The 26,812-nt window shown below is 34.8% G+C and overlaps 4 protein-coding genes across 13 annotated transcripts in view; 1 reads left to right on the top strand and 3 right to left on the bottom strand.

The window, feature by feature from the left end:
- Nucleotides 1-9,174, bottom strand: part of baz1b (bromodomain adjacent to zinc finger domain, 1B) — a 30,894-nt gene extending 21,720 nt beyond the window's left edge. For 4 of the 5 annotated variants that reach the window (XM_087292607.1, XM_087292609.1, XM_087292610.1 and 1 more), the window contains exons 1-2: nucleotides 8,478-9,151; nucleotides 4,152-4,268 (exon numbers count right to left, since the gene is read on the bottom strand). In XM_087292607.1, the coding sequence (XP_087148733.1) occupies nucleotides 4,152-4,268; nucleotides 8,478-8,596 (236 nt within the window). In that variant the 5' untranslated portion in view covers nucleotides 8,597-9,151. 5 annotated transcript variants of the gene reach the window in all.
- Nucleotides 1-26,812, top strand: part of grk7b (G protein-coupled receptor kinase 7b) — an 845,646-nt gene that overhangs the window by 186,502 nt on the left and 632,332 nt on the right. The gene's annotated exons all lie outside the window — the stretch shown is intronic.
- Nucleotides 10,460-26,812, bottom strand: part of bcl7bb (BAF chromatin remodeling complex subunit BCL7B b) — a 266,172-nt gene continuing 249,819 nt past the window's right edge. The window contains exons 1-6 of one of the 3 annotated variants that reach the window (XR_015514514.1): nucleotides 17,312-17,479; nucleotides 16,667-16,742; nucleotides 15,926-16,028; nucleotides 15,156-15,338; nucleotides 12,743-14,120; nucleotides 10,460-12,336 (exon numbers count right to left, since the gene is read on the bottom strand). Coding sequence is in view for 2 of the 3 variants with exons in the window: in NM_001006018.1 (NP_001006018.1) it covers nucleotides 11,158-11,229; nucleotides 14,041-14,120; nucleotides 15,156-15,338; nucleotides 15,926-16,028; nucleotides 16,667-16,742; nucleotides 17,312-17,403 (606 nt within the window). In the remaining variant the exon portion in view is untranslated. 3 annotated transcript variants of the gene reach the window in all.
- Nucleotides 19,510-24,886, bottom strand: tsen34 (TSEN34 tRNA splicing endonuclease subunit). Of its 4 annotated transcripts, none has more exon segments than NM_001386747.2 (4): nucleotides 19,510-19,729; nucleotides 19,826-20,098; nucleotides 22,465-22,609; nucleotides 24,165-24,886. In NM_001386747.2, coding segments are annotated over 4 exon segments (927 nt in total). In that variant the 5' UTR covers nucleotides 24,489-24,886; the 3' UTR covers nucleotides 19,510-19,544.

Below are 26,812 nucleotides of genomic sequence, written 5' to 3'. Positions count from 1 at the left end.
TCTACTTGAACACATAAAAGTTTTTTTTTCTTTATTTGTTCAGTTTTTTTACTGTTAATTTTGAAGAGTTGTCCCTGTCAAATAAAAAAAGGACTAAAAACCACAAATACCTAGCCACAAATATCTAAAAACTAAAAAATTCCTATAAGTAAAAATAAAAGGTTCATCTGCTATTGACTTCAAAGTTTCTGCTGTCACATTTATCAATATGCCGACAACTTATGTTCATAATATTGGTGTTCATTTCTGTTATTCGGAGGTCCGTTCTTCGTTTGAAGATTACTCAATTAGCTCACCAAGAGGTTCAATAAGAACCTTTCTGAACTTTTTAGATACAGACGCGTACTATTTTACGGTACGTTAGTACAATTTGTGTATGATAATAACCATGACCAATATTATCGTGTTTTTTTTGAAGGAATAATTTTGACCTTTACCAATATCAAAATGCTTTTTTGATGCAAAATAACTTAAACAGCCATTTATTAAGAAACTGATAACAGGCCTACTATAATAAAAGGAAATCTGCTCCAAAAATAAAAGTAAATAAATTGTTGTAGTAGGGCTGTGCGATTTGGGGAAAATATCTAATTGCATTTTTTTGACAGATATTGTGATTTGATACACAATTTAATTTTGTTGTCAAACTTTAGCTCAATAATCGCAACAATTCTGCGACAGGTCTTAAAAATGTCCTGTTTTTGTTCGGTGTCTGTGACTTCGAAACTAAAATATTTCCATATAACCAATGCTGCTTTGCTTTAATAATAATTCAACACCATCTCCCCACTTGTCCACACTTTCCTGTTTGTTTTGTTTTCTTGTTTTTGTTGTGGGCGTTCCGCATAGATCAGCAGTATAATTCTGATTGGGCAGAAGGAAGTGGGCTCACTCAATTGGCTAGTAAGACTGTCACATGCAGAAGATGGCAGTCATGCATTGGCTCTAGGCGGGGGAAATTAAATAATATGAACGTTATGTAATTTTGTTCACATGGATTATTGAATATTAATCAGATGATGTCATTACGCTGCTGTGCCGTCAGCCAGTCGTTACATCGCTGATCATGATTGAGGATTGATAGATCTGTCCTTCACAACACACAGTGATCTCAGATAAGTTCATCCAGACATTTTAATCTGATATGCAAAATTGTTTAAAGAACCAAATTAATCAGAGATCAGTTATCAAGATTAAAATATTCAGGATCTGCCAAATCATTTTAGATAATTTAAGCGAGGTATGAAGAACGGACCACAGCTCTACTAAAAACAAAACAATTTGATTCTCTTCATGCCCAGCAGAGGGAGATGAGAAACAGGGGTGAAGAATGAACTGTAAAAATAGCTTCAAAAACACTGTGACCCTCTATATGGCCTGTACTGCAAACACATCTCCGAGTGTACATGTGCCTGGTTACATAAGCAGCTTACAAGCTCAACTGTTTTCTCTGTCCCTCACACCCACATGGAAAGCCGTTTGCACATCAGTTGAGAGGTCACAAAGCGTCTCCTTGACCTTCACTGCAGGTCACAGCAGACGAGTCGCTCATACAAACAAACGTGTTAGAAGTGGGCATGATACAATTCTATGAATCAGTTCAAACTGCTTGTTTTTTTTTTTGTAACCAATTCTCACATGACAATTTCCGCAAAATATTATGGCATGCAAATTAGTTTTAATAATGGCAGGTATTTCATGACCGTGAACCAGTGTTGTACTTCAGAATAAATTAGACACTATTATGATCACTGTAATATATTGAGTTGATTTTATGGAACAGAAATACCCAAGGTAATACAAGCAATAATAATAGCAAAAAAATACAAATAATTATAATAATAAAAGGGAAACAAATAATAAGAAGAATATTAAAAACTACTGGAAATAAAATAATAATATTAATAATAAAAGGGAAACAAATAAAAATAGTAATAATAATAACAATAATAATAATAATATTATTATCAAAAACTACATGAAAACAAAATAATAATAACAATGGGAAACAAATTATAATAATTATTATTATAAAAATGAAAAACAAAAATAGTTAATAATAATAATATCAAAAACTACAAGAAACAAAATAATAACAATAGGGAAAAAAATAATTATTATAAAAATAATGAAAAAAAAACAAAAATAGTAAATAATAATAATAATAATAATAATATAAAAAACTACAGGAAACAAAATAATAACAATGGGAAACAAATAATAATAATTTTAAATACACAATAAAAAGGAAACAAATATCAAAAACTACTGTAAACAAATATTTATAATGACAATAGAAATAAAATGGAAACAATAATATTAAAAACTACTGTAAACAATAATAATAATAATAAAAGGGAAACAAATAATAATAATAATAATAATAATAATAATAATAATATTAAAAACTACTAGAAACAAAATAAAGGGAAACAAATAAAAAAGGAAACAAATATCAAAAACTACTGTAGATAAATATTAGTAGTAATAATAATATTAAAAGGGAAACAATAATATTAATAATAATATATTAGAAACTACTGTAAACACATAGTAATATTATAATACAATAATGATAAAATGGAAACCAGTAATAATTAAAATAATAATAATAATATTAATAATATCAAAAACTACTGGAAACAATTGATAATAATAATCAAAACTACTGCAAACTAAAAATTTAAATAAGTAACATTTTGAATTGGACTTCATTCGCCTTAAAGTAAACAGTAAATAACAACCTAACAAAAGTCTCTAATGGCAATAGCAAAATGTTAAATTACAATACATGTCAGCATTGAGAAGGTGGTTAAATCACAAAAAATGCCTGAATAATGACTGCATAAATGACCCTTTTCATCAGTAAAGTTCAATATTTGAAATTCTTTATAGATTTTTGTAACTTAGTTAAATAATAGCTAAATTATATTTACAAAATATAAAAATAGCAATTAGATGCACTTCCCCAAATTGTTTTGCATTATAGCAATGAAATAATTCACATGGTTACAAGGACAGTAAAAATATTTATGCAAGGTAAACTCTCACGTGATAAAAAATATAGATTACAGAAAACGATCTTAAATCGCAAAAACAGATCAAATTTACAAACATTGTATAAAAAACACCTTTCTATTATAAAACTATCAACAATATACAGACAACAAATACATTATACTAATACATAAAAACATTACATTAAAAAAATTACATAAAAAGACTACATTCCACAATACATCAAGTTTACTTTTTGTTTTGTTTTTTAGATTTACTTTTGATAAAAATATATCATGTACCATATTTGAAGGGTTCACATTTAAAAAATCCCTCTCCAGATTAGAGCTGCACAATATAACGTTTCAGCACCGATATCGCAACGTGTGCATTCACATTAGTCACATCGCTAAGATATCCAAAATCTAGTCTGAATTATATTTGACCGAACTGTATTTAATCACTGTATTTATATAAAATGTATACGATTCATGCAAAAATAAAAATTATCTTGCTAAGAATTTTGTCTTGTTTTTAGTCCAAATATCTACATTTCAAAGTAAAAATAAGATTATTTCAATTACAGCAATGGAAAAAAAAAAATTCTAAAACAAGCAAAAAAACAAACCTCTTAATTTTCAACTATTTCTTCTGACGGTAAACAAAAAAACTAAAAATCTTTTCCTTGGTCTAAGAATTATTTTGAAGAAAGTAAGAAAATATTTTTTTTCTTGAATTGTGATTTTTCAATTTCTCTACAATTTCTCATGAAATAGTGCTATTCAACTATCTTCTAAAACTGTATTCATATTACAATATTTAATAGCAGAAAAATAAAACATCGCAATATCAGATTTTTCCAATATAGTGCAGCCCTACTCCAGAAACAAAAATTATAACCCTGCTATGAACTCTGACTCAAGTTATTTTTTAAGATATGGCAACTGCCTAAAAAAGCTGCCAAATCAGCATTTCTGTTGTTCAGATATACAGAAATACAAGGTAAGCATTGACGCTGACAACACTTTGAGAGTAAGGCTCAGTATATCTCTAAAAACAGATGAATCCACAGTGCGAAAGAGACTTTGAGATGAACGGAATGGATAAGGACTGGTGACTAAATGATGCTACATTTGCTTGTTTTCAGTACTTACAGCTCTGTGACCTCCTGCTCTTCTTCCCAAGCCTCCTTATGCGTGAGCTGACTGCTGCCGGTGCTTTTACATGTCCAGATCCGCTCTCCATACCTGCGCAGCCGAGCTTCATACTCTCTGAGCAAAAGTATTAAGGAGAAACTGCCAAAACTACATCACATCCAGCTCTTCTGAAACTTCTAAGCAGCAAACAGTTTCAAAGTAGAGTTGATCAAGTGGCGTCATGAGTGTTCTCTACAAGACAGACTCATTCATAATTAAACGCACGCATGAAGCAAAGCCGCTTAATAATTAAATGGCCAGCAGATCACACATAAACACATCATAAAGAACGGCTGACAAATACAGAAGAGCTTCAGTAAAGCATTTATTAGAGAGTGAAACCATTTTAGAGGAAAATCAACAGTTAGGGTTTATTTTGCATTGGTCATGTGTTATGAAAAGGTGAAGCAAGTCACCGAAAGGAGTAACAAAAATAGCATGTAGCATTATATTCATATCAATCAAGACAATCAGTTTCCTTAATGTGTTAGTTAATAACAACAATTTTCTTAATTAACAAGAATTCTCTTAATTTTAGCCCTCATTTATAAAGAAATAGGCACGGAATATTGCTTTTATATATTATAAAATACATATTAGGGCTGCACAATATATCATTTCAGCATTGAAATCACAATGTGTGCATCCACTTTAGTCACACTGTAGGATACGCAATGTTCAGTTGGGATTATAGTTGATCAACAACTGAGCAATCATGAGATTTGTGGCGTCATAGCAAAGTAAAACGATAACAGAGTGAAACTTTACCATTCACATGTGTTTTAAAGGCATTTCAGGAAAGTGTAAAGCATTCGGCACAATAACGTACAACATTTGTAGCTCTAATGAAGAATAATATTACTGAATAATTAATACAATAAAGATACGGTTTTGTTTTACATTTAGTTATTCAATTTCTATGCCTGAATAATGTTTAACTCTTCCGAAAACCATAAAGCACTCTTTATTTGACTTTTTTCTTAGCTCTTTTGTAACTATTTTGCTTGCGATCATTTTTTTATTATTACATATTTATATATTTTTTAGAATATTTTATTTTAAATATTTATAATGAACAATAAATGAAAATAATTTGCATACATGATTCGCACCCTTAGAAAAATCACCCCAATCTATCTAAATGAATTTTTATTTTTTACTATCACTATTCTTTGACACTTTTTTGTATCTGCCCAATATAACCAAACACCCGCAATCAATTAAGTAGTGGAAAATCTTCTCGTTTATCCGTTTTGTAGCTTTGTGCAGGACACCTGCAACACTCCCATAGATTCATGTACTCTGCAGAGACCCAAAGAAATATGCCTTTTTAATGCGCTAAAGTTTTAAATCTCCTAAAATCTCCAGGATTTGTTATTGCTTTCGCTTTCTAAAGCTGTCGTCAAATGTATGCGCACAGCCATGAGAGAAACATATTTAATGATTAAATTTAAATTCATTTTTTGGTCCAACTTTATATTAAGTGTCCTTAACTACTATGTACTTGCATCAAAAAAGAAATACAATGTACTTACTGTGTTTATAATGTATTTGAGAACACTTGTGGTGCTTTTGAGTTGGGACAGAGGTTGAGTTATGGACAGGTTTGGTGGTATGGGTAGGTTTAAGGGTGGGTTAAGGTGTAAGGGATGGTCAACAGTGTAATTACAAATGTAATTACAAAAGTTAATTACAGATGTAATTACATACATGTATTTAATCAAGCATGAGTACACAGTAAATACATGTACTTACACAAGTAACAAAATATGAATTCCTATGTAAGTTCATATTAGTTAAGGCCACTTAATATAAAGTGGGACCCATTTTTTAATATAAACGACTTTACTAAAAACTTTACTAAACAGTTGGAAAGGACGAAATTAGATCTAAATTGGCTGCACAGCAAAACATTTGTACACCATTACAAACGGCTAAACAACTCATTTACCTCATTAAAATCTACACGTTTTATTATTGTAATTATTATAATTTTTAGAGACATTTTCTGTTTTCATCCCTTTATTTTTTTCTCAATTGCTGTATATTTTATTAGTTTGATGTTAATATACTGCATATTTTATACATCTAAAAAGTTAAAAATACTGTACAAACTTAAACTTGAATGACAGCTGACATTAGAGAAAAGCAGATTTACCTGTCAGTGAGTGCACATGGCTCCTGAATAGCATAAGAGACACTAGAAATAAAGTTTTTCAAAAGAAACAGTGTATAACAGTTTCTTAATACATTAAAATATTGTTAACAATCAAATTGGTTTGTTTGTCGCATATAGTTAACTATTTATGTGATGTGCGGATAAAAAGTATATTTCAATCCAGCTACCACCACATGTACAGTTGAAATCAGAATTATTAGCCCTCCTTTGAAAATTTTTTTTTTTATATTTTCCAAATTATGTTTAGAGCAAGAACATTTTCACAGCATGTCTGATATTTTTTTTCATCTGGAGAAAGTCTTATGTGTTTTATTTTGGCTGGAATAAAAGCACTTTTATATGATTAAAAAAATTTAAGGTCAAAATTATTAGTCCCTTTAAGCTGTATTTTCTTCGATAGTCTACAGAACAAACCATCACTATACCTTGCCTAATTACCCTAGCCTGCCTAGTTAACCTAATTAACCTAGTTAAGTCTTTAAATGTCACTTTAAGCTGTATAGAAGTGTCTTGAAAAATATCTAGAAGTATTATTTACTGTGATCATGACAAAGATAAAATAAAGCAGTGATTACAAATTAGTTATAAAAACTATTGTTTAAAAATGTGTAGAAGAAATCTCTCCATTAAACAGAAAATGGGGAAAAAATAAACAAGGGGGCTAATAATTCTGACTTCAACTGTATATTTCAAACATGTGTATATATATATATATATATATATATATATATATATATATATATATATATATATATATATATATATATATATATATATAAAATTATAGTAAATAGTATAGTAATGATCCTTTGTTAAAAACCATTTGTTTACTTCCTTACTATATTCTACCACTGCATCTAATAAAATATAACATGACAATTCTTATGACGCTGGATACAGACCTAAATAACAGACTTAAATTGTGAACGTTGGGACAACTTCTAGTTTGACAATTACCCTACTTAAAATGGCCCTACTGGAAGCAAGCGATAAAATCTGTACCAATGCAATGAGTCTGGTAGTTTCCCCATTAGTAAACCTTGCACTGCAGCTCCTCCAATCTCAAATCGCTTCATCCTTTGATCAAAGCCCCGCCCTCCGCACACGTCGGCCAACTAGATGCTATCAAACGAAACAGAGGAGAGTGATTGACATACCGATCGCGCTTCTTATTGGCTAGCGTTCTGATTGTATAACACATGCGGCCTGGGGTCACTTTCTTTTTTTAATACTGTTTTACAGAGACAGGTGTGAGAGGTCAAGAATCCTACATCAATGTCAGATAAGAGATGCTCGAGTTAACATAGCGCACTCTCACAATAACAACTAATGCTTCTCAATGGAATAACAAGGCTTATTTACAAAAACACCAAATAGCTAAAAACAAATGAAGGAATTTAACAGAATCACGTGACTGACAAATGTAAGAGCCGCACGCCCTAAACTTCAGCTTCACGCATCCTGTCAATTGTGAAAACTTCACGTGGCGCGCGCGAAAAGCATCCCGCGCGCAAATGACCTCGCGCAGCAGCTGCACATGAACTCGCACATATTGTTCTCCAGCAGAAGCTTGAGCTAAAACTTAAAGCACAAGCAAGCATACATTTAACGACTACAGTCTAACTGTACAGAACCAATAATCTAGGAGCCCATGCTTTAAATGAAATCCCTAAACTTAAAGTGAGAGCGCGCGCGCGCCTCTTACACAAGATTGAGTCATGGATGAGCAGACGTCACACACACTATGCGTCCTGCAGCTAGCAAGCTAACACACTGACTCTCTCTAAAAACACAAACACGACAACAAAACAACCGCTTAAATGACACTAACTTAACCCAGAAATCCTCACAAAACTAACATTAACGCCAATTTTAAGAGTCCAACCTCAAGTTATAAACGTCAGAGTCACCTTTAGCCGGCTAGCGTTACAATGAGATGCAGCGCGCAAAATGAAAACAACAATAAACGCCTAAATCCACACACTGCGCACGCACGCGCCCGGAATCCACGATTTGCTTGGAAACCGCGGACCGAGACTCTAACGGGCACGTGCTTGTTTGTTCTGTGCATGCAAACGATGAGTGGAGACAGTAAGAAAGGATACTCTTTGTTCCTGAAGGCCTCTTTAGTGTGCTCGATGGTGTACACCTCCTCTCCTGGGCCCGGCGGCTCCGACAGCGGCTTAACCAACGGGTAGGGCTTCCGGCCTAGTAACGGTGCCATCGCGGGGTCCTGAATGTATCAGCGAAGCGTAGTACTAAACTAACCCACCTCTCAATCCCAGCTCCAAATGAATATGCGGTGAAATTCGCGCGTCTCAGCGGCGTAGCATCGGGGCTAGGCTAGCGCGCGGTGCTTTCGGTACTTTCAGAAAGCGCGTGAAAGTCAAAACAAAACAGAAACAAAACTGCGGTTTGACTGGTCAATTACATCCCTGTGTTAAATCCGCTTGTTTCGTGGAGCCGGTGGGGTCATGGCGAAACGCCTGGAAAGCGCGTATGGAGTGAACGGAAGCTCCCGGATGCCGGGTATTGAAGCGCGAAAGGCCGCCCGTCAGAGCTGCTGTGACAGGCTCACTTGTGCCACTCAGGTCCGGGTTGCGGTCGATCCTCCAGGCCAAAGCAACGTACCAATCCCTCGTCCGTGGCGAATATAGACAGCGTAAACGGTGTTTTGAAGGATGTGCTAATTACATAAACAAACAAGAGGGTTTTATCGCTGGTTGAAAAATGGCGGGAGATCCTGCTACACCGGCAACATTCCGTGCAACCTCAAAACTCCGTTACCCCGGTAGCAAGCAGCGTCGCAAGATTAAACCCCGCCCTCCAAATGCAGCTATTGGTTAATAAAAAACTACGACACAGACTTCGATATTTTGATTGGTGGACTGAGTTGTCTATTACATCTACTCTACCTTTTGTCAAAGCAACACCCCTCCAATCACAAATACAAGAAGTGTTTGGAAGCGTGGCTACTAAAGGTCAGTTTATGGTAGATTTGTCAATAACTAAATTAATAATGACAGGTTTTAGTTTGACTTGTACAGTTTATCAGTAAAACCTGACGCTTTACATGGCCAAATGCCAAGCGTTCAGCCAAAAGGTGAATTGATTATAGAAATTAAATGGAGACAATAGGGCATGCACACGACACGTTTGATCCAATTAAAGAGACAGTCTTCATTAATATATTAAAGGCACTTATAATAGAGAGTATAAAGATATTGCAATATTTTTTTATTTTTAAAGCCACGTGAAATGTGATGTGTGATCTTATAATTAATATAAAATATTAAATAAACATTATATTAGGTTGGTGGTTCATTACACTGTGGTGACCCCTGATGAATAAAGGGACTAAGCCGAAGGAAAATGAATTATATTCAGATAAATAACATTAGTATTACAGAAATAAATAAATACAATTTTATAAAAAAAAAATAATCGTTTTAATCTATTAGTTAAAAATAATAAATATATGTAATATAAAACATTATGATTGAAAAAAATAGATTAAAACAAATTATTTTACAATTTTAAAAAATAAAAATGTACATGTAATAATAAATGTGATAATACATGAATAAATAAATTGCTTACATGGAATAAAGATTATATATTCTGCAAAAATATTTGAAACCCATTAATCATTTGCAGTAGTCTTTTATAACAGATTTAAAGGGGACTTATGCAAAAAAAAAAAAGGGGGGGTTAAACAGTTATGTAGCAACAGTGTGAATATAGCCAGCCTCTTGTTTTTGAATATGCCACTATGCTAACACATAGGCATTTGTAGCTCCGCCCTCATTTGAAAAAGAGCAAAAATCTCATTTGAATTTAAAGCGACAGTTACCGAATAGGCACAATTAGGATCAAAGCCTAAAAGGGTCAGTTTCAAAGGGTTATAAAACATTATTTGTGTGGTATTTTGTGCTAAAACTTACATACTCATACATACTCAAGTGACTACTTATGACTACTATTGTTATAGAAATGTCATACATTTTGTACACTTCAGTGATTAATTTTAATTTGTGGAGTATTCTTGTAACACCATTGCCAACAATGCAATCACAGTAATGCCAAATTAAACCAAAGTTGTTTTATTTTCATATCTTCTGCGAACAAGTCCAACTTTACAGACAACACTGCATGGATAATACACTTTTTTTTTTAATCTGAAAAATACTTACAATGTAAAATGGAAGTCTTTATATTCAAAATACAAATCTGACATGTATAAAAGCTATGCATTCCCTTTTTTGTTTTTATTAAAATTTTCAGTAATTGGATGCAATACAACAAACAATAAAAATAAAAATCAAGAAATTGTTGACGCGGATGTCATTTAGAACTGCCCTAAACTGCATGCGTTGAACTATTATTCAGAAAAGCTAAGTAAAACAAAGCAATAAAAGTCATTTGTATAATATCAAAGCTATCACAAACACAAAACAAATTCAGCTAAAACTCTACTATTTTGTAATACTGTTAAACCAATCATCACTCCATGCAGACACGTGTATTATCCTGACCAAGTTCATTCTCAATTCAGAATAACAGTTTTCATGATGTATTTATTACAAACTGCTTTACCTTCATAAGAAATACCCGAAGTAAAGTCTTTTAAATTGTACAAAACACAACATTTCAAGCTTGTTTAATGATCATAAATTGTAAGCGGATATCAGGCATTTGGCTGGTTGTAAAATGTCTCTTAAATTTGCAGTTCTGCTTTAAAAAAGTCTTCTGTAGTCTTGATGTGCAATGTTCAGCATATCTGTGTTAACTGACAGTTGAGTTATGCTCAGTGCAAACTCTTTTAAGCGGTGGAGCTCCGATTGCCTCCTCTTCCTCCTGTGAAAATCAATAATGTTGTTTGAAAAGCATTCATTTAGCAAGTGTAACGTTTTTATAGAAATACGATAATATTTTGTAATTCTCATTTAAATCTGACAAAGTTTTAAAGGATTTGTCAAAAATCTCTGCAAAATATTTTGGTTTTAAACAGTGGTCGCGTTAACTGAATATTTTCCGTCATTGACGGATTTTTTTCAGCAGTAACGGAAAAATCTGAAGGTGATCCATAATTTTGACGGATTAAGGCTGATTTATACTTCTGCGTCAAACGCCGGCGTATGCTACGGCGCTGACGCATAGCCCTTCGACGTGGCCGTCGCTGACGTGCACCTCTCAAAAAATGTAACTACACATCACAACGACGCGTAGCGCAAGCTCTGTGACCGGTCGGCTTGGTAGCGCTGACGAGGCGGGACCGAGAGCCTGTGAATGGTGCGAGCCTGATGGAGCGATTGTTTACAAGTGTGGAGTCTCGTGAAGGAGCTCCGGATGGAAAGTTTTGTTTTGTGTTTACCTCATAGTTAAAGTTGTTAAAGTTCCGCCGGTTCCTGCCTCAAAATGAGCAAGTTTGAGCCACTTGAACATCCCGGAAGTGTTCAGGAAAAGCAAAACAGAAGCGAAGAAACTCGACACAGAGGAACATTAACACCTCACAGCCAACTAGCGTTTTGGAAGTGTTAATGCAGACCAACAGAGACAGCGCGCAGAAGTATAAATGCACAGCTACGGTTACGCCGGTCACTTGACGCAGAAGTATAAACCAGGCTTTATGCTGAGGGTGATCTATTGTAATTTGTAGCTAACTGTAATTCCCACTCTTGTCCAGCTGATGGCGATTATCCTTGTTTTGTCTCCTCTTTGTCATCGCTGCGTACAGTTGCAAAAATGTGTGTGAGAAGTTTCTTTAAACGGCCAAATAGATGTGATATTAATGATAAAGGGAAAAAAGAGGAAGTGATGCTGTGGACGATGAAGAACAAACAGACAAAAATCCTCAGTCGCCGACAGGTGTTACGAGCCAACCCAGCGGCAGCAAGGAGGTCAGGTGTTTTGGAGTGCGTTGTGAGCACTACAGAACGCAGAGGGGTGCAGAAGGAGCGCGTGCTGTAGTATTTTTTCCCGGTGAAATGAGTGCATGCAGGATCAGGAAATCCCACATTCAGAGAATCCAGTAAACTTAGTTCTGATCACAGCCTTAGCATAAATGTTTCCTAACTACAAAACGCTGGGTGAAGTGGCGCAATTAATTCCAGTCTTTGGTCACGAGAAGTCGACTTTCCGAGGCAAAGATACAGAATTGAATGACAACTGCCTCTGCATCAGTCTCCCTTAATGCGTTTGATTACGCACAGGCAAGCACCCAGTTCAGGTCGACACAGGAAAATATGAGTTAAGACACATAGGCGTTTTTGTTCATTCGTCAAATAAATAAATGGATAATTTAGCCTGTATGCATGTCGTGCAAGTTCATTATTAAAATATGAATGAAAAAAGCAATTAGAAAGTCTGCAAATTAAATAACGATCAATGATAGATTATGACGGAAATTTTACAACCCTATCCGTCAAAATGACGGACAATGAGAAAGTCTAACGCGACCTCTGGTTTTAAATCAAAATACTGTTATGAAACAAGACACTGGGGTGTATTCCAGAAAGCAAGGTTAAAGGCACTGCGAAGTGCTTAAAATGTGCATTTTTATTCAGTGTTTGATCTAATAGTGTATATGCCGAAGCATGCTAATAGGACTTTTAATTTGCCAGTATCTGGGTTAAGTGCTTCCTGCGAACTGTATGCCAATGCAAAAACCGGCGCGTTTAAGGGCTGTTTTCTTTAAAAATCAGCGATCTCCACTAGCTGAGTGATATCCGATATATAGTAAGTCTCAGATTGTACAAGAAGCACTGCATTAAATAACATTTCCCCGGCCATATCTTTATAATAGGAGCATTTATTTTACCCCAGAATATTCAATGGAGCTTCTGAGCTAGCCTGCCGATTCTGACAGGCGCGTGCGAATAAACGGCTTTTTGTATCGTTTTACGCTTGAGCAACTAAATTAATGCCAAAGTTTATTTAACCGAATGTATTTTAATGACATTACAACATCAATGCTGTAAAAGGAACTGTATAAAATGGAAAAAAAAAACTCACAATAACAGGTCACCGGAAGTTTATCAGTATGGGAAAAACACTAGCTCGGCATATACCCTATCTCAACCGAAACATAAAGAGATGGAGGGACATAGAGTAGTTCCTCCCCTTTACAAACAGCCAGTAGCGTTTTGTTTTATCACAGCTCTGTCAGTGAGAATGGTTGAGATCAATTGTTTCAAATGAAACGAAATGAAAAGTGACTTGAAGGGGGCGGGACATGTCAGATAGCATTTGATTGGTCAATATTTGATGAAAAAAACAGGAGTGGTTCTGGAACTGACATATCTACGTATTTGAGGTAGATCGGTTCCAGAAGCACTCCTAAGTGCACTCTTAAGAAAACATTTTTATGGGCCATTTCACACACATACTGCATAAAGTATTTTATATTTTTCCTAACATAGTTTGTTATAAAACGAATCCTGAAACAATTTAACATATAAACAAAATATCACTTTTCACGATTGTTAATTTAAAATTTTCTTACGCTGTATACAATGTAATGTACAAATCCTAAAATTACTTAATCTTCACAGGTGAATATATTTATAATCTATTTTAATTTTCATAATTCAGGAAAACATAATTCTGTGTGTCTGTCAGATAAATCACACCTAAATCAACCCTTACATTTATCCCAACTCACATTACCTGAGTAGAGAGAGACAGCATGTCTTCTTTAATGAGTGTTGGAGGCTCATCTGTCACCTCACTGCTGGTCGTTGAAGCCTCTAAATATGGATTTGATCATGAAAAGAAAAGTAAAGGAAGCACAATCATTATTATCTTACATACTTGGAAAAATCTCTATTTTCATCCAACAAAAATTATATATATATATATATATATATATATATATATATATATATATATATATATATATATATATATATATATATATGTGTATTATATGTATTATATGTATATATATATATATATATATATATATATATATATATATATATATATATATATATATATATATATATATATATAATTAAAAATTAAATGATGCTTTTTTTATGAAGTACATTTTACTAGGGATTTAGCGATTTATTTACAATACTATTTTTAATTGTGTTAAGTTTTTGCAAATAATATCATCATACAAACCTTATCTCAATATTTTAACACATTTACATGGAATTAAATTAACTGGTATTTTAAATATATAAATAATGCAATACTGCAAAAAAGGATATTAGATTAATTAACAACTGGAGTAATGGCTGCTGAATGTTCAGATTTGCCATCACATTAATAAATAAGTTTTCAAATATGTTCATGTAAAAAAACTTCACAGCATTAGATATTAATGCATTATTTTTGATCAAACAAATGAAGCCTTTGTAAGAATAAGATGCTTCCCAGCAGGCACACGAAATCATAAGATGTTAACATTAGGTGAGATTTAGGTTGAGATGTCAGGTGACCAAAATTCAATGTCTAGCCAGCATCTAAGGACAATATTATTTTAATGTATAATAATGATGTCAAATGATTTTGATATTTGGTTGAGTTTAGGTTGTGTTGGAACTAATATATTGACGTCAAATACTGACATTTATTCATCAGGTATGGCAACCAAAATCCAACATCTGATAGACCTCATAGTGGTAACGTCAAGCTGTAACATCATTAGATTTTGATATTCTGGTTGATGTCCTGTGCCTGCCGGGATATTTTAAGCATCTAAACAACTAAATTGTCATTTTTGAGTGTAAACACATTGTGGGTGTTGCCTTTTTCCCTCTATAATGTCTCACCTCTCTCAGCCTCCATGCTCTCCTGTCCCAGTGTGGGTGGCTGTGAGTCCTCCGTCCGGTAATAAGGAGGATGTGAAGGACTCACTGCTTCACTCACATGCTGTGGACTGGAGTTGCTACTGCTGTCCACTTTGGTATTAGACTGATAGGCATCTGATAGGAAACTCTGATTACTGTTGTCATCTGTGAATAAAAACATATTTGTAGCCAGTCTTCACATTATCAGTCAATTATATTTAAAGTCGGCATGAACTGGACATTGCTGCAGACTTTTATTTTAGTACGATGATGCATTTCCAACTGGAATGGAATATTGAGTAGGGGGCGGGACTTTATTTTTATGCCTTTTAAGCATATTTCACCCAAGCTGTCAAACTGACGCCTAGTCGTGGCAATATTCTATTTCAGTTAGAAGTACATCAAGCTTTATTCTTTAGGTACTTGAGCATATTGCACTTTTATTCTACCACTATTCTGCTACCTGCCTGATATTCTGAATATGTCCCAAAAACTGAAATAGTGTTATCCGACTTTGTATGTTTTGTCAATTAGTCCATGTAAAGCAGTTGACACAGTATTCATTGTTTAAACTGCTATTAAAATAAAAGTCACTGTTCAAGTAGTGATGCAAACAACACTGTCAAGGTAAAAAAGCATAACAACAGCCCAGTAGTGATGCTGTAAATTGAATAGAGGATGTTTTGAATTGTTTACAGAGAAAATATCAAGCTTGCTTGTTTCTGACATAAACATAACCTGTCCTGAATTACCCTGGAAATCCAGTAGAACAGAACGGGCATTTTCCAGCACCACATCTGTAGGAAAGCCCTTCAGTTCCCTCACCGCAGGACCTGCCCCCTTAGGCTTGTATATCTATCAGAAAGAGAAACAAATATTAAACAATGTGGCTCAAAGATTTGGTGTAAACTCAATAAGGTTGTAGTCAGGATGGTCTAAAACCAAGTCAAGACCAAACCAGAACTCATGTAGCTTTTGATAAAATTATTTAAAGTAAATTAAAATAACAAATACATGTACATTGTTATTTTAAAATATACATTTTAAAGGGATAGTTCACCCAAAGATGACTCTGTCATCATTAAATCCAAATCTCTTTGAGTTTCTTTCTGCTGTTAGACACAAAAGAAGAAAAATGTTGGAAAGCAGCAGCCATTGACCTCCATAGTATTTGGATTTGGATTATAGATGTCAATAGCTGCTGGTTTTGTGTTAAACAGCAAGAAATTCATTCAAGTTTAGAACTAAGCCTCAAGTGTGAGTAAATGGTGGGAAATTTGTCATTTTTTGAGAAGCATTTTATTGGGTGTTTTCTTTAAATGATGGTAAAAAACAATTATACCATTAATAATTAAAATATATACATTTCAAAATGAATCGGCTGTATTTCACTCACAATACAAGCTGAATGACATGTTTATTATTTTGATGCTTGAGTAATTCAATTTTCACCTTGAGCTGGAGAGTCACTTAAGGTGATTTGATGCACAAACCTGTTTCGTCTCTGTTACCGGAACCCATTTAAATATCCGTAATGAAGTGTCTCCGACTGTAACCCACTTTTTTTCCCTAAAAAGACAAATATTTTAAGATTAATCTCACAAAAGATGTCCAAGGCACATTTTAAATTGTGTGCAAATAAAAAGAAATTATTTTTGGGACCAATATTAAGTATCAGTTCTTATTATTTTGAGTAATACCCTTTATTGTAGTCATTTTATCCTGAATACAAAAACACTGCATTTCAAATGTGTATTCAATCTTGCATTTCAAAATAGCTTAATACAGTAGTTTATTCTACAATGATTTATCTAATATGAACAAACGCCACATGCTCTTGACTGTACGTTGCATGAATTTGCTGATCAGACTAACTCAAATCATACAGGTTCATTGTTACATTTCCGAACAGAATGACAAAATGACTTCACTCCATTACAGTCCGCCAACAGATTGTACAATCCCCATTGACACGTCTAAGCCACGCCTACACGCTAAAAACAGTGACCCCCATTGGTCACCTTGCTTGTCTGTCATGTTATGTCGAAGGACGTCACCCTCCCCGCCACTCTGAAGTTTATTTTTGTAACGTAGAAGAAAAGAAACTTCAGTTTCCCTCTTCAAAACGGCCAACTTACCACCGCCGAACCCTCTCAATGGCCGCCATTACTTTTTTGATGTCATCTTTTGCACGGCTGCGCGTCTCCGCTCGCACGGACCGTCCAGACATTTTGATGGCTTTTATTAGTTTGTCAAGATCTTCCTCTTTTTCTCGCCTTCCTTCGTCTGTGACTGCGATCTCGCCTGGTCTTCGTCCCGGTCTCGCGAGACTTTAGAACGCGCCACTGGCACTGCCTCTCTGTTTTTCATATCTTCCATTTTAATATATTTGTTTATCTATTTAAATTGTAAAATACCCTTAAATTAATTTAATCTAATATCCACGAGGCGAGCAAACAACGTAAAAAAAACCGTTACGTGCATGTAATGTCCTCTTAATACCACAAGATGACAGCGTTTACACTTTTAAAACCCCATGTGAGGCCCAAGTTACCATACATAATCTCCACAAAAATCCTTTCAGGCAATAAATCATATTTTCTATAGTATTAAAATTGTACATTTTAAATGTGGCGCCTATCATCAAAACAGAAATGAATTTTGAATATTTACACATTTTTTTGTGTGAAAAAATACAAATATTTTAAAGACGCCATTTAAAAAAATTTTTGTATTTCACTCTAAATATTGTTTTATATTTACTTTATTAACCTAGAATTAATCATTAACAATCAGAAGTTCCATATTCTGCATAAGAGGAATTATCAATTATATGCTGTCTGGGATGTTTTCATCCACCCTGGGTGATTTTGAGTCTTAATTCGGCCATTACTTGCTGTGTTTCAGCTAGCAAACTGACATTTGGTGACAAATCTTATATTGACACGTTTTTTTTAACATAATGCTTTGAATAAAAAAAAAAAAACTTAATACACTCTCGGGTCTCGGCTCATTGACTGCTCTTTTGTTATGTTTAGGATCAAAACCTCATCTACGTTACACTGCTCCAAAACTGCATCAAAGTAATTTTTTATCTTCTCACATTTTTGCATAAATCTGTTAATTAACCTCAGTTCTGATCAAAACTACTCTATATATTTTAAATTACAGTATGTTAACTCTTTAAATACCAAAGTTCATAAATTATGTCACTGATTTGGTAGGGAAAAAACACAAAATGATGTTATGGACAGGATTGTTTTTACCTTTTATCAAAGTCTTGGACTTGTGAAACAACATTGCCTTTGACACATTGGTTGTGATTGATTTTTATTTTTTCCCCCTAATTTACTGTTGGTGGCAGTTTTGCCCCATTAACTTCCATTATAACCACATTTTCTTTATTGCAAAACCATGACACCATGAAATCATGCATTTTCCATTGTTGATGGTGGGTCAAATCTGTAATTTTTACAGTCGATCATCAGTTGGCTCCATTAACGCTTTATATAGGCCTGTGCAAAAAAAAAGCTCGATTTCCAGATTTTATATGGAGTATAACAGCAAATTAAAGTGTGTGTATGTGTGTCTGAGTGTGTGAGAGCGTGAGTGTGATCTTTACGCACTTACCTTGATGTGTCTGAGAAAATCAAAAATGCATCTGAGCTCTCAGATCTACATGGAGTAAACAAAAGCAAAGACTGTATTTATGCACCATTAAATGTGCTTATAAAGGAGGTCAATGGGGTAAAAACAGCCACCAACAGTAAATTAGAGAGAAAAAATTAAAATCTAACCATGCATCAAAGCCAATGTTGTTACTAATCGTTTACATGTCTGAGACTCTGATAAAAGATTTTTAAAAATCCAGCCCACAACTACTGTTTATATTGAAAATACATCATTTTGTGTGCTTTTTTAACAAACCAATGACATCATTTATAAATTTGGCAATTAAAGAGTTAAAATCCTGTAATTTTTAAAAACCTTTAGTAGTCTTGATCAGGACTGATGTTGATTAACAGGTTTATGCAAAAAAAAAAGAAAGAAAGAAAAATATATTTATCTGATGCATTTTTCCAGCAGTTTAATTTAGTGGATGTTTCCATCCTGAACATAAAGAGTAGTCAGTTTGAACAGTGCACAAGAGTTAAGTAACATTTGTCCTCCACTGAGGTTAATTACTACACCATTTAATAAAAAAAAATTAAATAATATTTTAGACTTTACATCTCAAAATTTCCAATGTAATATTATTATTATTATTATTATTATATTGCTTAATATTTATAATGACAATAATAATAATTTGACAAACTCAAGTGTAAGAAAACAATTGTGGAAAAACTATTTTTAACTTTATTTGTGTGGTTACACCATAAAACTCCACTGCAGTGACGAATACACCACATCTCCCTCCTGCGGAGAGCAAAGCAGCACCGTTTTCTTCACATTAGAGCCCAGACGAGCAATAGCTAGAATATCACAGACCGGCATCTCTTCATCTAACGAGACGCATAATGCAATATAATGAGCATGAAAGCGTAGAGGATCACCTGTGAAAAAAATATATTTTAAAAAATGAGTGTTAAATTGAAAATACTAACGTTCTATCATCAATGAAACGTTACATCTTTGCTTTTGTAACACACCTGGATACACCAGGAAATCTCCTCCAAACTTCCCAGCAGAGGTCAGGTAGTAGCCTTTATTTCTCAGATCCCTGTACACAGAGAATCTAGTGTTCAAGTCCTCATCTCTGGGCATAGGGCAGTCTGTGGAGTGGAAACTGCGCTCCTCTGGACAGTGACTGAAGCCGGAGCGGGCAGTGCAGAGCTGGACCGCCATCGCTGACCAGGGGAAGCTGAAAGACTGGTCCAGTGCTTCGAGACGCTCTCTGACTGCACTGCCAGAGCCTTCAGTGCCTGTGAAGTCATGGAGAGTCATTTACACACACACACACACACACACACACACACACACACACACACACACACACACACACACACACACACACACACAAAATTATATGCCTTTTAAAAATACAGGAGAGATTTCTTTTCAACATTTAAAAACAAACTAGATTTAATAGATAATTTCTAATAACTCAATTATTTTGTCTTTGTCATGATGACAATGCACAATATTTACTAGTTATGTAGCTAGATAATAGTATTCAGCTTAAAGTAAAATTTAAAGATTTAACTAGGCAAGTGTATATATATATATGGTTGAAGTCTGAATTATTAGCCCCCCTTCGAATTTTTTTTCTTTTTTAAACATTTCCTAAATTATGTAACAGAGCAAGGAAATGTTTACAGTATGTCTGTTAATGTTAATATTTTTTCTTCTGGAGAAAGTCTTATTTGTTTTATTTCGGCTTGAATAAAATTAGTTGTGAATTTTAAAAAAAACAAAATTATTAGCCCCTTTAAGCTATATTTATTTTCGATAGTCAACAGAACAAACCATCGTTATACAATAACTTGCCTAATTACCCTAACCTGCCTAGTTAACCTAATTACCCTAGTTAAGCCTTTAATTCTCACTTTAAGCTTTATAGAAGTGTCTTGAAAAATATCTAGGAGGCTGTGCAATTAATATACCGCCCCCCCTTCCAGTAGTCCAGTTGCTCTGCAAAGCTCAGTTTCACGTGAAAATGCCACAGATTAAAGCTGCAAATTAAAAATAAAGTTAACATTCGTTTATTTATTGCCACATTAGCAACTTATGCCTACTTCACGGCAAGATCGACATACATAAAACTTCAATAACTTCATATTTCAAAAGTTGATACAAAATAAGTAAATAAATAAATGTAAATACATAGTTTAAGAAAATTACATTAAAAACATTACATATGATTATTCTGTTCAATTTCTGATAAATAACCTAAAATTCTTCCTGGGGATGCATTCATCAAACATTTATCAAAGTGCTCTGAGAATAAAAATCTTGTCTAGATGCCTTTTAAAAGTTACCATTTGTATTAAAGGGGTCCTACTATGCCCCTTGTTTCAAGATGTAAAATAAGTCAGATTTTTTTCTGTTTGTGCATCTGATGTTTCAAAATACCACACAAATAATGTTTTATATCTCTTTGAAACTGAGCCTTTTAGGCTTTGATCCTAATTGTGCCATTTTGGTGACGGTCACATTAATTTCAAATGAGGGCAGAGGTACAAATGCATCAGCATGGTGGCAGTTTCAAAAACAAGCCTAAGGGTGCTTTCACACCTAAACTTTTGTTTCGGAACGTATCTCGTTTGCCCAGTTAGCGCGGTTCGATTGGCATATGTGAACACGGCAATCGCGCTCTGTTCCGCGCCAAAGTAATCGCTCTGAGATCGCTTGAATGAGGTGGTCTCGGCTCGATTGAAACGAACCCTGGAGCGGTTCGATTGCAGTGAGAAAGCGATCTGATCCGAGCGCGGTTATATCACAGTGTTTTATGGATATGTAATAGGCTTACGGCTATATGAAGAGAGAATTATGAGTAGGGCGGGAAGTTGCGGGCATCGCGAGTCTCCGGATGCCCGCAAACGAGTGATGATCTCCCGGTAATCTCGCGTCTCCCTCCCGGTCCTCAAATAGGCATCGTCGCGCACCCTTCTCACCCCTCCCCACCGCGTCTCTCCTCAGACACGTCGCGCGCTCGCGCACCTTGTCAATCACCACCAAACCACCACCTCTCCTGACAGCTGAGCGGGACTCTGCAAAATAAACCCTGACCAATGTGAGGAGAGTTTACTCATACGTGACTTGTTTTATCTCTTTTGGTCCGATTGGAAACTTTGCAGTGTGAAAAGTGAACCACTCCAAGAGCAAAGAGCAACAATGTAACATTTGTAATCTCTGTTTCGGAACAACTGAATCGATTCACAGGTGTGAAAGCACCCTAACATCCTATGCTAATGAGGGAGAGATCATCACTGATGGGTGGGTTTTTGGTATTTTTTATGACGTGTGATTATAAAAATCTAATTAATACCTTTTTACCATTAGCAGCTGGTTATATTTACAGACTCTTGCCACACAATTGTGTTTAAACTCCTTTTAAACGTGATTTTTGCATTATAGGTCCCCTTTAATAATATAATGTACAGTGAAGTGATTCAAGAACAACTTTTTGAACATGTTTGTATGTAAATGTATTAATTCTTTTGGCATGAAATCACTTGTACAAAAAGATGTTAAGTACGTCTCATCAAGTAAACAATAAAAATAGATAGGCCTAAAATCAAATTAGCTTTAGTCTCCCTATTTATAATTCCAATAGGCACGTTCTCACCATTCTCTTTCTCATTCATGACTCTGTTCAATGTTTTCTTCTTGTCCTCCAGGGCCAGAACACACTGCTCCTGATAGCTGCTCTCCAGACCGGCCTCATACAGCCTCACCGCCTCAGAATGAGCCTCCTCGTCTTCACAATCCTGCTGAAAATAACACAAACAGTGTGTATGCCACACTGTACTACAGATACAGATATCTGTAGATACAGATGTTGTTGTAGCTCATCTGCTTCAAGGTTGGTGGAACACGTGGTTATTTGAGTTATTGATGTCTTTCAATCTGCTTAAATCAGTCTGGCTATTCTCTTCATTTTCACTCACAGAACCAGCACTAACAGGGTACTGTTTTCAGACCATTCATGTAAACCTTATAGATAGATGGATGGATTGATGGATAGAACAATGGATAGATGGATAGAACAATGGATAGATAGAACGATAGATAGATGGATGAATGGATGGATGGATAGATAGAACGATAGATAGATAGAATGATGGATGGATGGATGGATGGATGGATGGGTGGGTGGGTGGGTAAGTGGGTGGGTGGGTAGGTAGATAGATAGATGGATGGATGGATGGATGGATGGATGGATGGATGGATGGATGGATGGATAGATAGATAGATAGATAGATGTGTAAAGATACATCGCAATATCGAGAAATTGTGAAATAAAAATGTTTTGATGAATATCGCTGAAATAATAAGCGACAGTGGCTTGTTTTTTTTCCCCCAATGGTTAGCATATTGTATTTTTACTGTAAATTTCTACATATTATAATATTTTATTGTACCATATGTTTGAGAAAAAACTATAATAATAATTATACTAAAATGAAATCTTTTTTTAGAATACGATAGAGATAATTTATCGTAAGGATCGAGATACGTATTGAATCTTGACTTCAGTGTATCGTTACAACAGAAAGACAGATATAGTATTTTAATATACTAATATATAGTATTCTAACATAGTAATATCGAGTAACATCAATGTTTTAATGCAAATTGCTTAGGTAAACAATATGCAACAGTGAGCTTGTTCCATCCAAGGGTCTACTTGCTGTAAACGGTATAATTTGCCCCAAAATGTAAATTCTTAATATTTAATATTAAAATCTTCTTTACCATGTTTGAGTATATGATAGGTTTCATTGCACCCCTAACAGACAGACGGACGGACAGACATGTATATTTTGTGTAACAATACATCGTCATAGAGAAATCGTGAAATAAAAAAGTTTCGATGCAGAATGTTTTTTTACAATGGTCAGCTTAAATGTATTTTTTACAGTAAATTCCAGTAATATATTAGTTTTTGAACCATATGTTTGAGAAAGAACAGCAACAATAATAAAAATAACAATACTAAAATAAAACTTTGTTATATAATACAATATCAAGATATATTGTGGATTAAGTATCTGGATACATATTGAATCTTAACTTCAGTCTATCGCCACAGCTAACAGACAGACAGTTATAGACAGAAGAAAGGGTCAGCTTACCACATAAGGTAATTTACTCAACAATTAAAATTCCTACATATTATAAATGTGCATTGTTTTTACCATACGTTTGAGTATACGATATGGAGATACTATCATATCTCGAGTTAAGTATCAAATCGTGATTAAGTGTATCGTTACACCCCCTAAACAGACAGAAAGAAAGATAGATAGACAGTCAGATTGTCACCTGAGTGTCGAGTCTAACAGCAGCAGTGCTCTTCTCCTCCTCCAACAGCAGCAGCGCCTCCTCGCGCCGGAGCTCCAGTGGTCTGCCCAGCCGAACGTTCTGCCGCGGCTGCCGGGCCAGAGAGCCCACCAGAGCCCCGATCACACCCTCAGACCTGCACTTTTTCATGTCAGACACTTTCCACAACATAGGGGTGGATCCGCAGAAGCTGATGTCAATCAAAGTATCTCCTGTTGCCTGTTTCTCACTTTTAGTATCCATATCCTCCTTTACTTCCACACTTGATGATCGAGGCACCTTCATGACTGCTGGATCCCCATCCATTACTCCTCCAAAACACAGCTGGATGTCTCAACACATGACTCTCAGCAGCATACAAGCCGGACATCTGCTCTAAAAGGCATTTACTGATAAATTTAGGCGCATTAGAGTAAATACATGGCGATGAATATGGAATTTCTCTCAGTTCACTGCTTTTACGACCATATGCTATATGAAAACATGAACTGAAGGCACACGTATTTCAAAACAAACTCTGCCTCGTGGTCACGCTAACCTCGCGCTGCCTGTACATACATGTTAATTCTGAATTGATTTCGTCTGCTAAAAGAGTTTTGCTAAATGTAAATAACAAACAAAAAAGGTACAACATATACAAAATGATTCACCACACGAGTGTTTTCTCTGCAACTTACTTCCCTTGCATCACATTCCACGTGACTATTTGTCCATTTGAAGCATGACGCCATCTAGTGGTTTCCTTGGTGTTCGCTTTATTGGAATGGTTAAAAAGTCCATGGTACAACCCCGCATTCGACTGTTAACAATATCTTTAAAATCAATTGGATCAAGAATAGTCTTTATAACAAGTATTCCTTGGTGGCCTCCACTTTTTACTATCTTGTGATTTTGTGTTCTAATGTTTCTATTAAGATGTCCAATTTTCACAAATAAGCCTTGAACACATGGAACTTGATTTATAAGCATATCTTTTACCCTCCACTCATGTATTATTTGGAACAAACAGTATATTTTATTCAAAAACAAGTCCATATTTCGGAATGATAATGTTAAAAAATTATTCATTTTTGTTACAGACAAAAGATTTTGATATAAAGTCATGTTGGGGATTTATTAACACATTTGATTTTAAAAATGCTTTCGATGAATACTAAAAAATTGTTCGTTGTATCTCCCCAAAATTACTTCACCTTATTAAAACCGCAAAAATAAGCATGTATTTGGTTCTCTTCCAGAGCTTTCTATCGTGGATAAAAACAATGTAATAATTATATTAGGAAAATTCTAACTGTTGATAAAAGTGTTCTTCCAATAGCAATGGTTAATTGGAAACAGCATTGCCTTCATTCTTTTTTTCAGATATAAAAAATGCATAATTCCTAATAAAGTAAATAATTAAAAAGTACTTTAGCAACATTCTAAATGGAAAAAGGTGAAACTATTTACAGAAAAACACAAACTAACAGAAAAAACTGTCATAATTACACAGCAAACACCTAAGTAAAAGGTTGTGAATATGAAAAGGAATGTGAATTGGTATGACAGCCGGGTAATGATTTTTAGGTGCTCTTAATTTTATCTTAATTTTAAACTCACAAATAAAACACAATTACAGCAAAACAAACAAATAATAACAGGACCTACATGGAAAGTCATAATTATTATATATCCAAACATGATTAAAGTGTACATTTTTGATTACCTCTCATTTAAATTAATAAAACTGAAACAAGATTACGCATCGCTTTGAACACACGGGTCTTTAATCTAAAAGCACAGACAGCGAGACCGTTTCTCTCGGAACCGCGGTCGGTGTGACCGCAGTGATATGACAAGTTCTGCTATTTTAAAAAGGATTCTACATAGAACGTGCTGTAATGACGTGAGGGTTGATCATTCTTTATTGGAATCCTTTGCTGGTTGTTCTAGTTGGTTTCATGCGGTTTGCGATGATTTCTCTATTGAAAACATTGTCGATTTTCCGCTACAGAATAACCACTCAGCCTCAGCCTACACGCTGAACAACTACAATCATCTAATTCTTCAATATATATCCTTGTGCATCAGAGTTCGTGCTTGTGTTTATGTATCAAATGATATTACCTGTGAGTGTGGTGGCTTTTTGAATTCAATCAGAATGTTACAAACTGATAAAAATAATGATAGATTATTTTTGGTTTGGTTAATATGTGACAATTGTTTTTGTGTGATTGTGGATGGAGGGGACTTCACTGTTTAAGTGTGTGTCCAGCAGGTAACAAACACACACACACGCACACACACACACACACACGACTTTGAACCTCAAACTTAATTACTGAAAGCATTCTTGGCAAATGCTTTAGGGGGTTGGTGAGGGTCACCAAATGACACTGAGGGTTGGTACCCTCACCAACCCTCAGTGTCATTTGGTGACCCTCACCAACCACCTAAAGCATTTGCCAAGAATGCTCACCAAAGGGCACTGAGGGTTGTTTAGGGTCACCAAAGGCACTGAGAGTTAGTGAGGGTCACCGAAGGCACTGAGGCTTGGTGAGGGTCACCAAAGGCACTGAGGGTTGTTGAGGGTCACCAAAGGCACTGAGGGTTGTTGAGGGTCACCGAAGGCACTGAGGGTTGTTGAGGGT

Source organism: Danio rerio, chromosome 18 (assembly GCF_052040795.2).
Source record: "Danio rerio strain M-AB ecotype USA chromosome 18, GRCz13ab, whole genome shotgun sequence".
In the NCBI taxonomy this organism is placed as follows: Eukaryota; Metazoa; Chordata; class Actinopteri; order Cypriniformes; family Danionidae; genus Danio; species Danio rerio.
The sequence above is the reverse complement of the archived record's forward strand: the minus strand, read 5'-3'. Positions and strand labels throughout refer to the sequence as shown.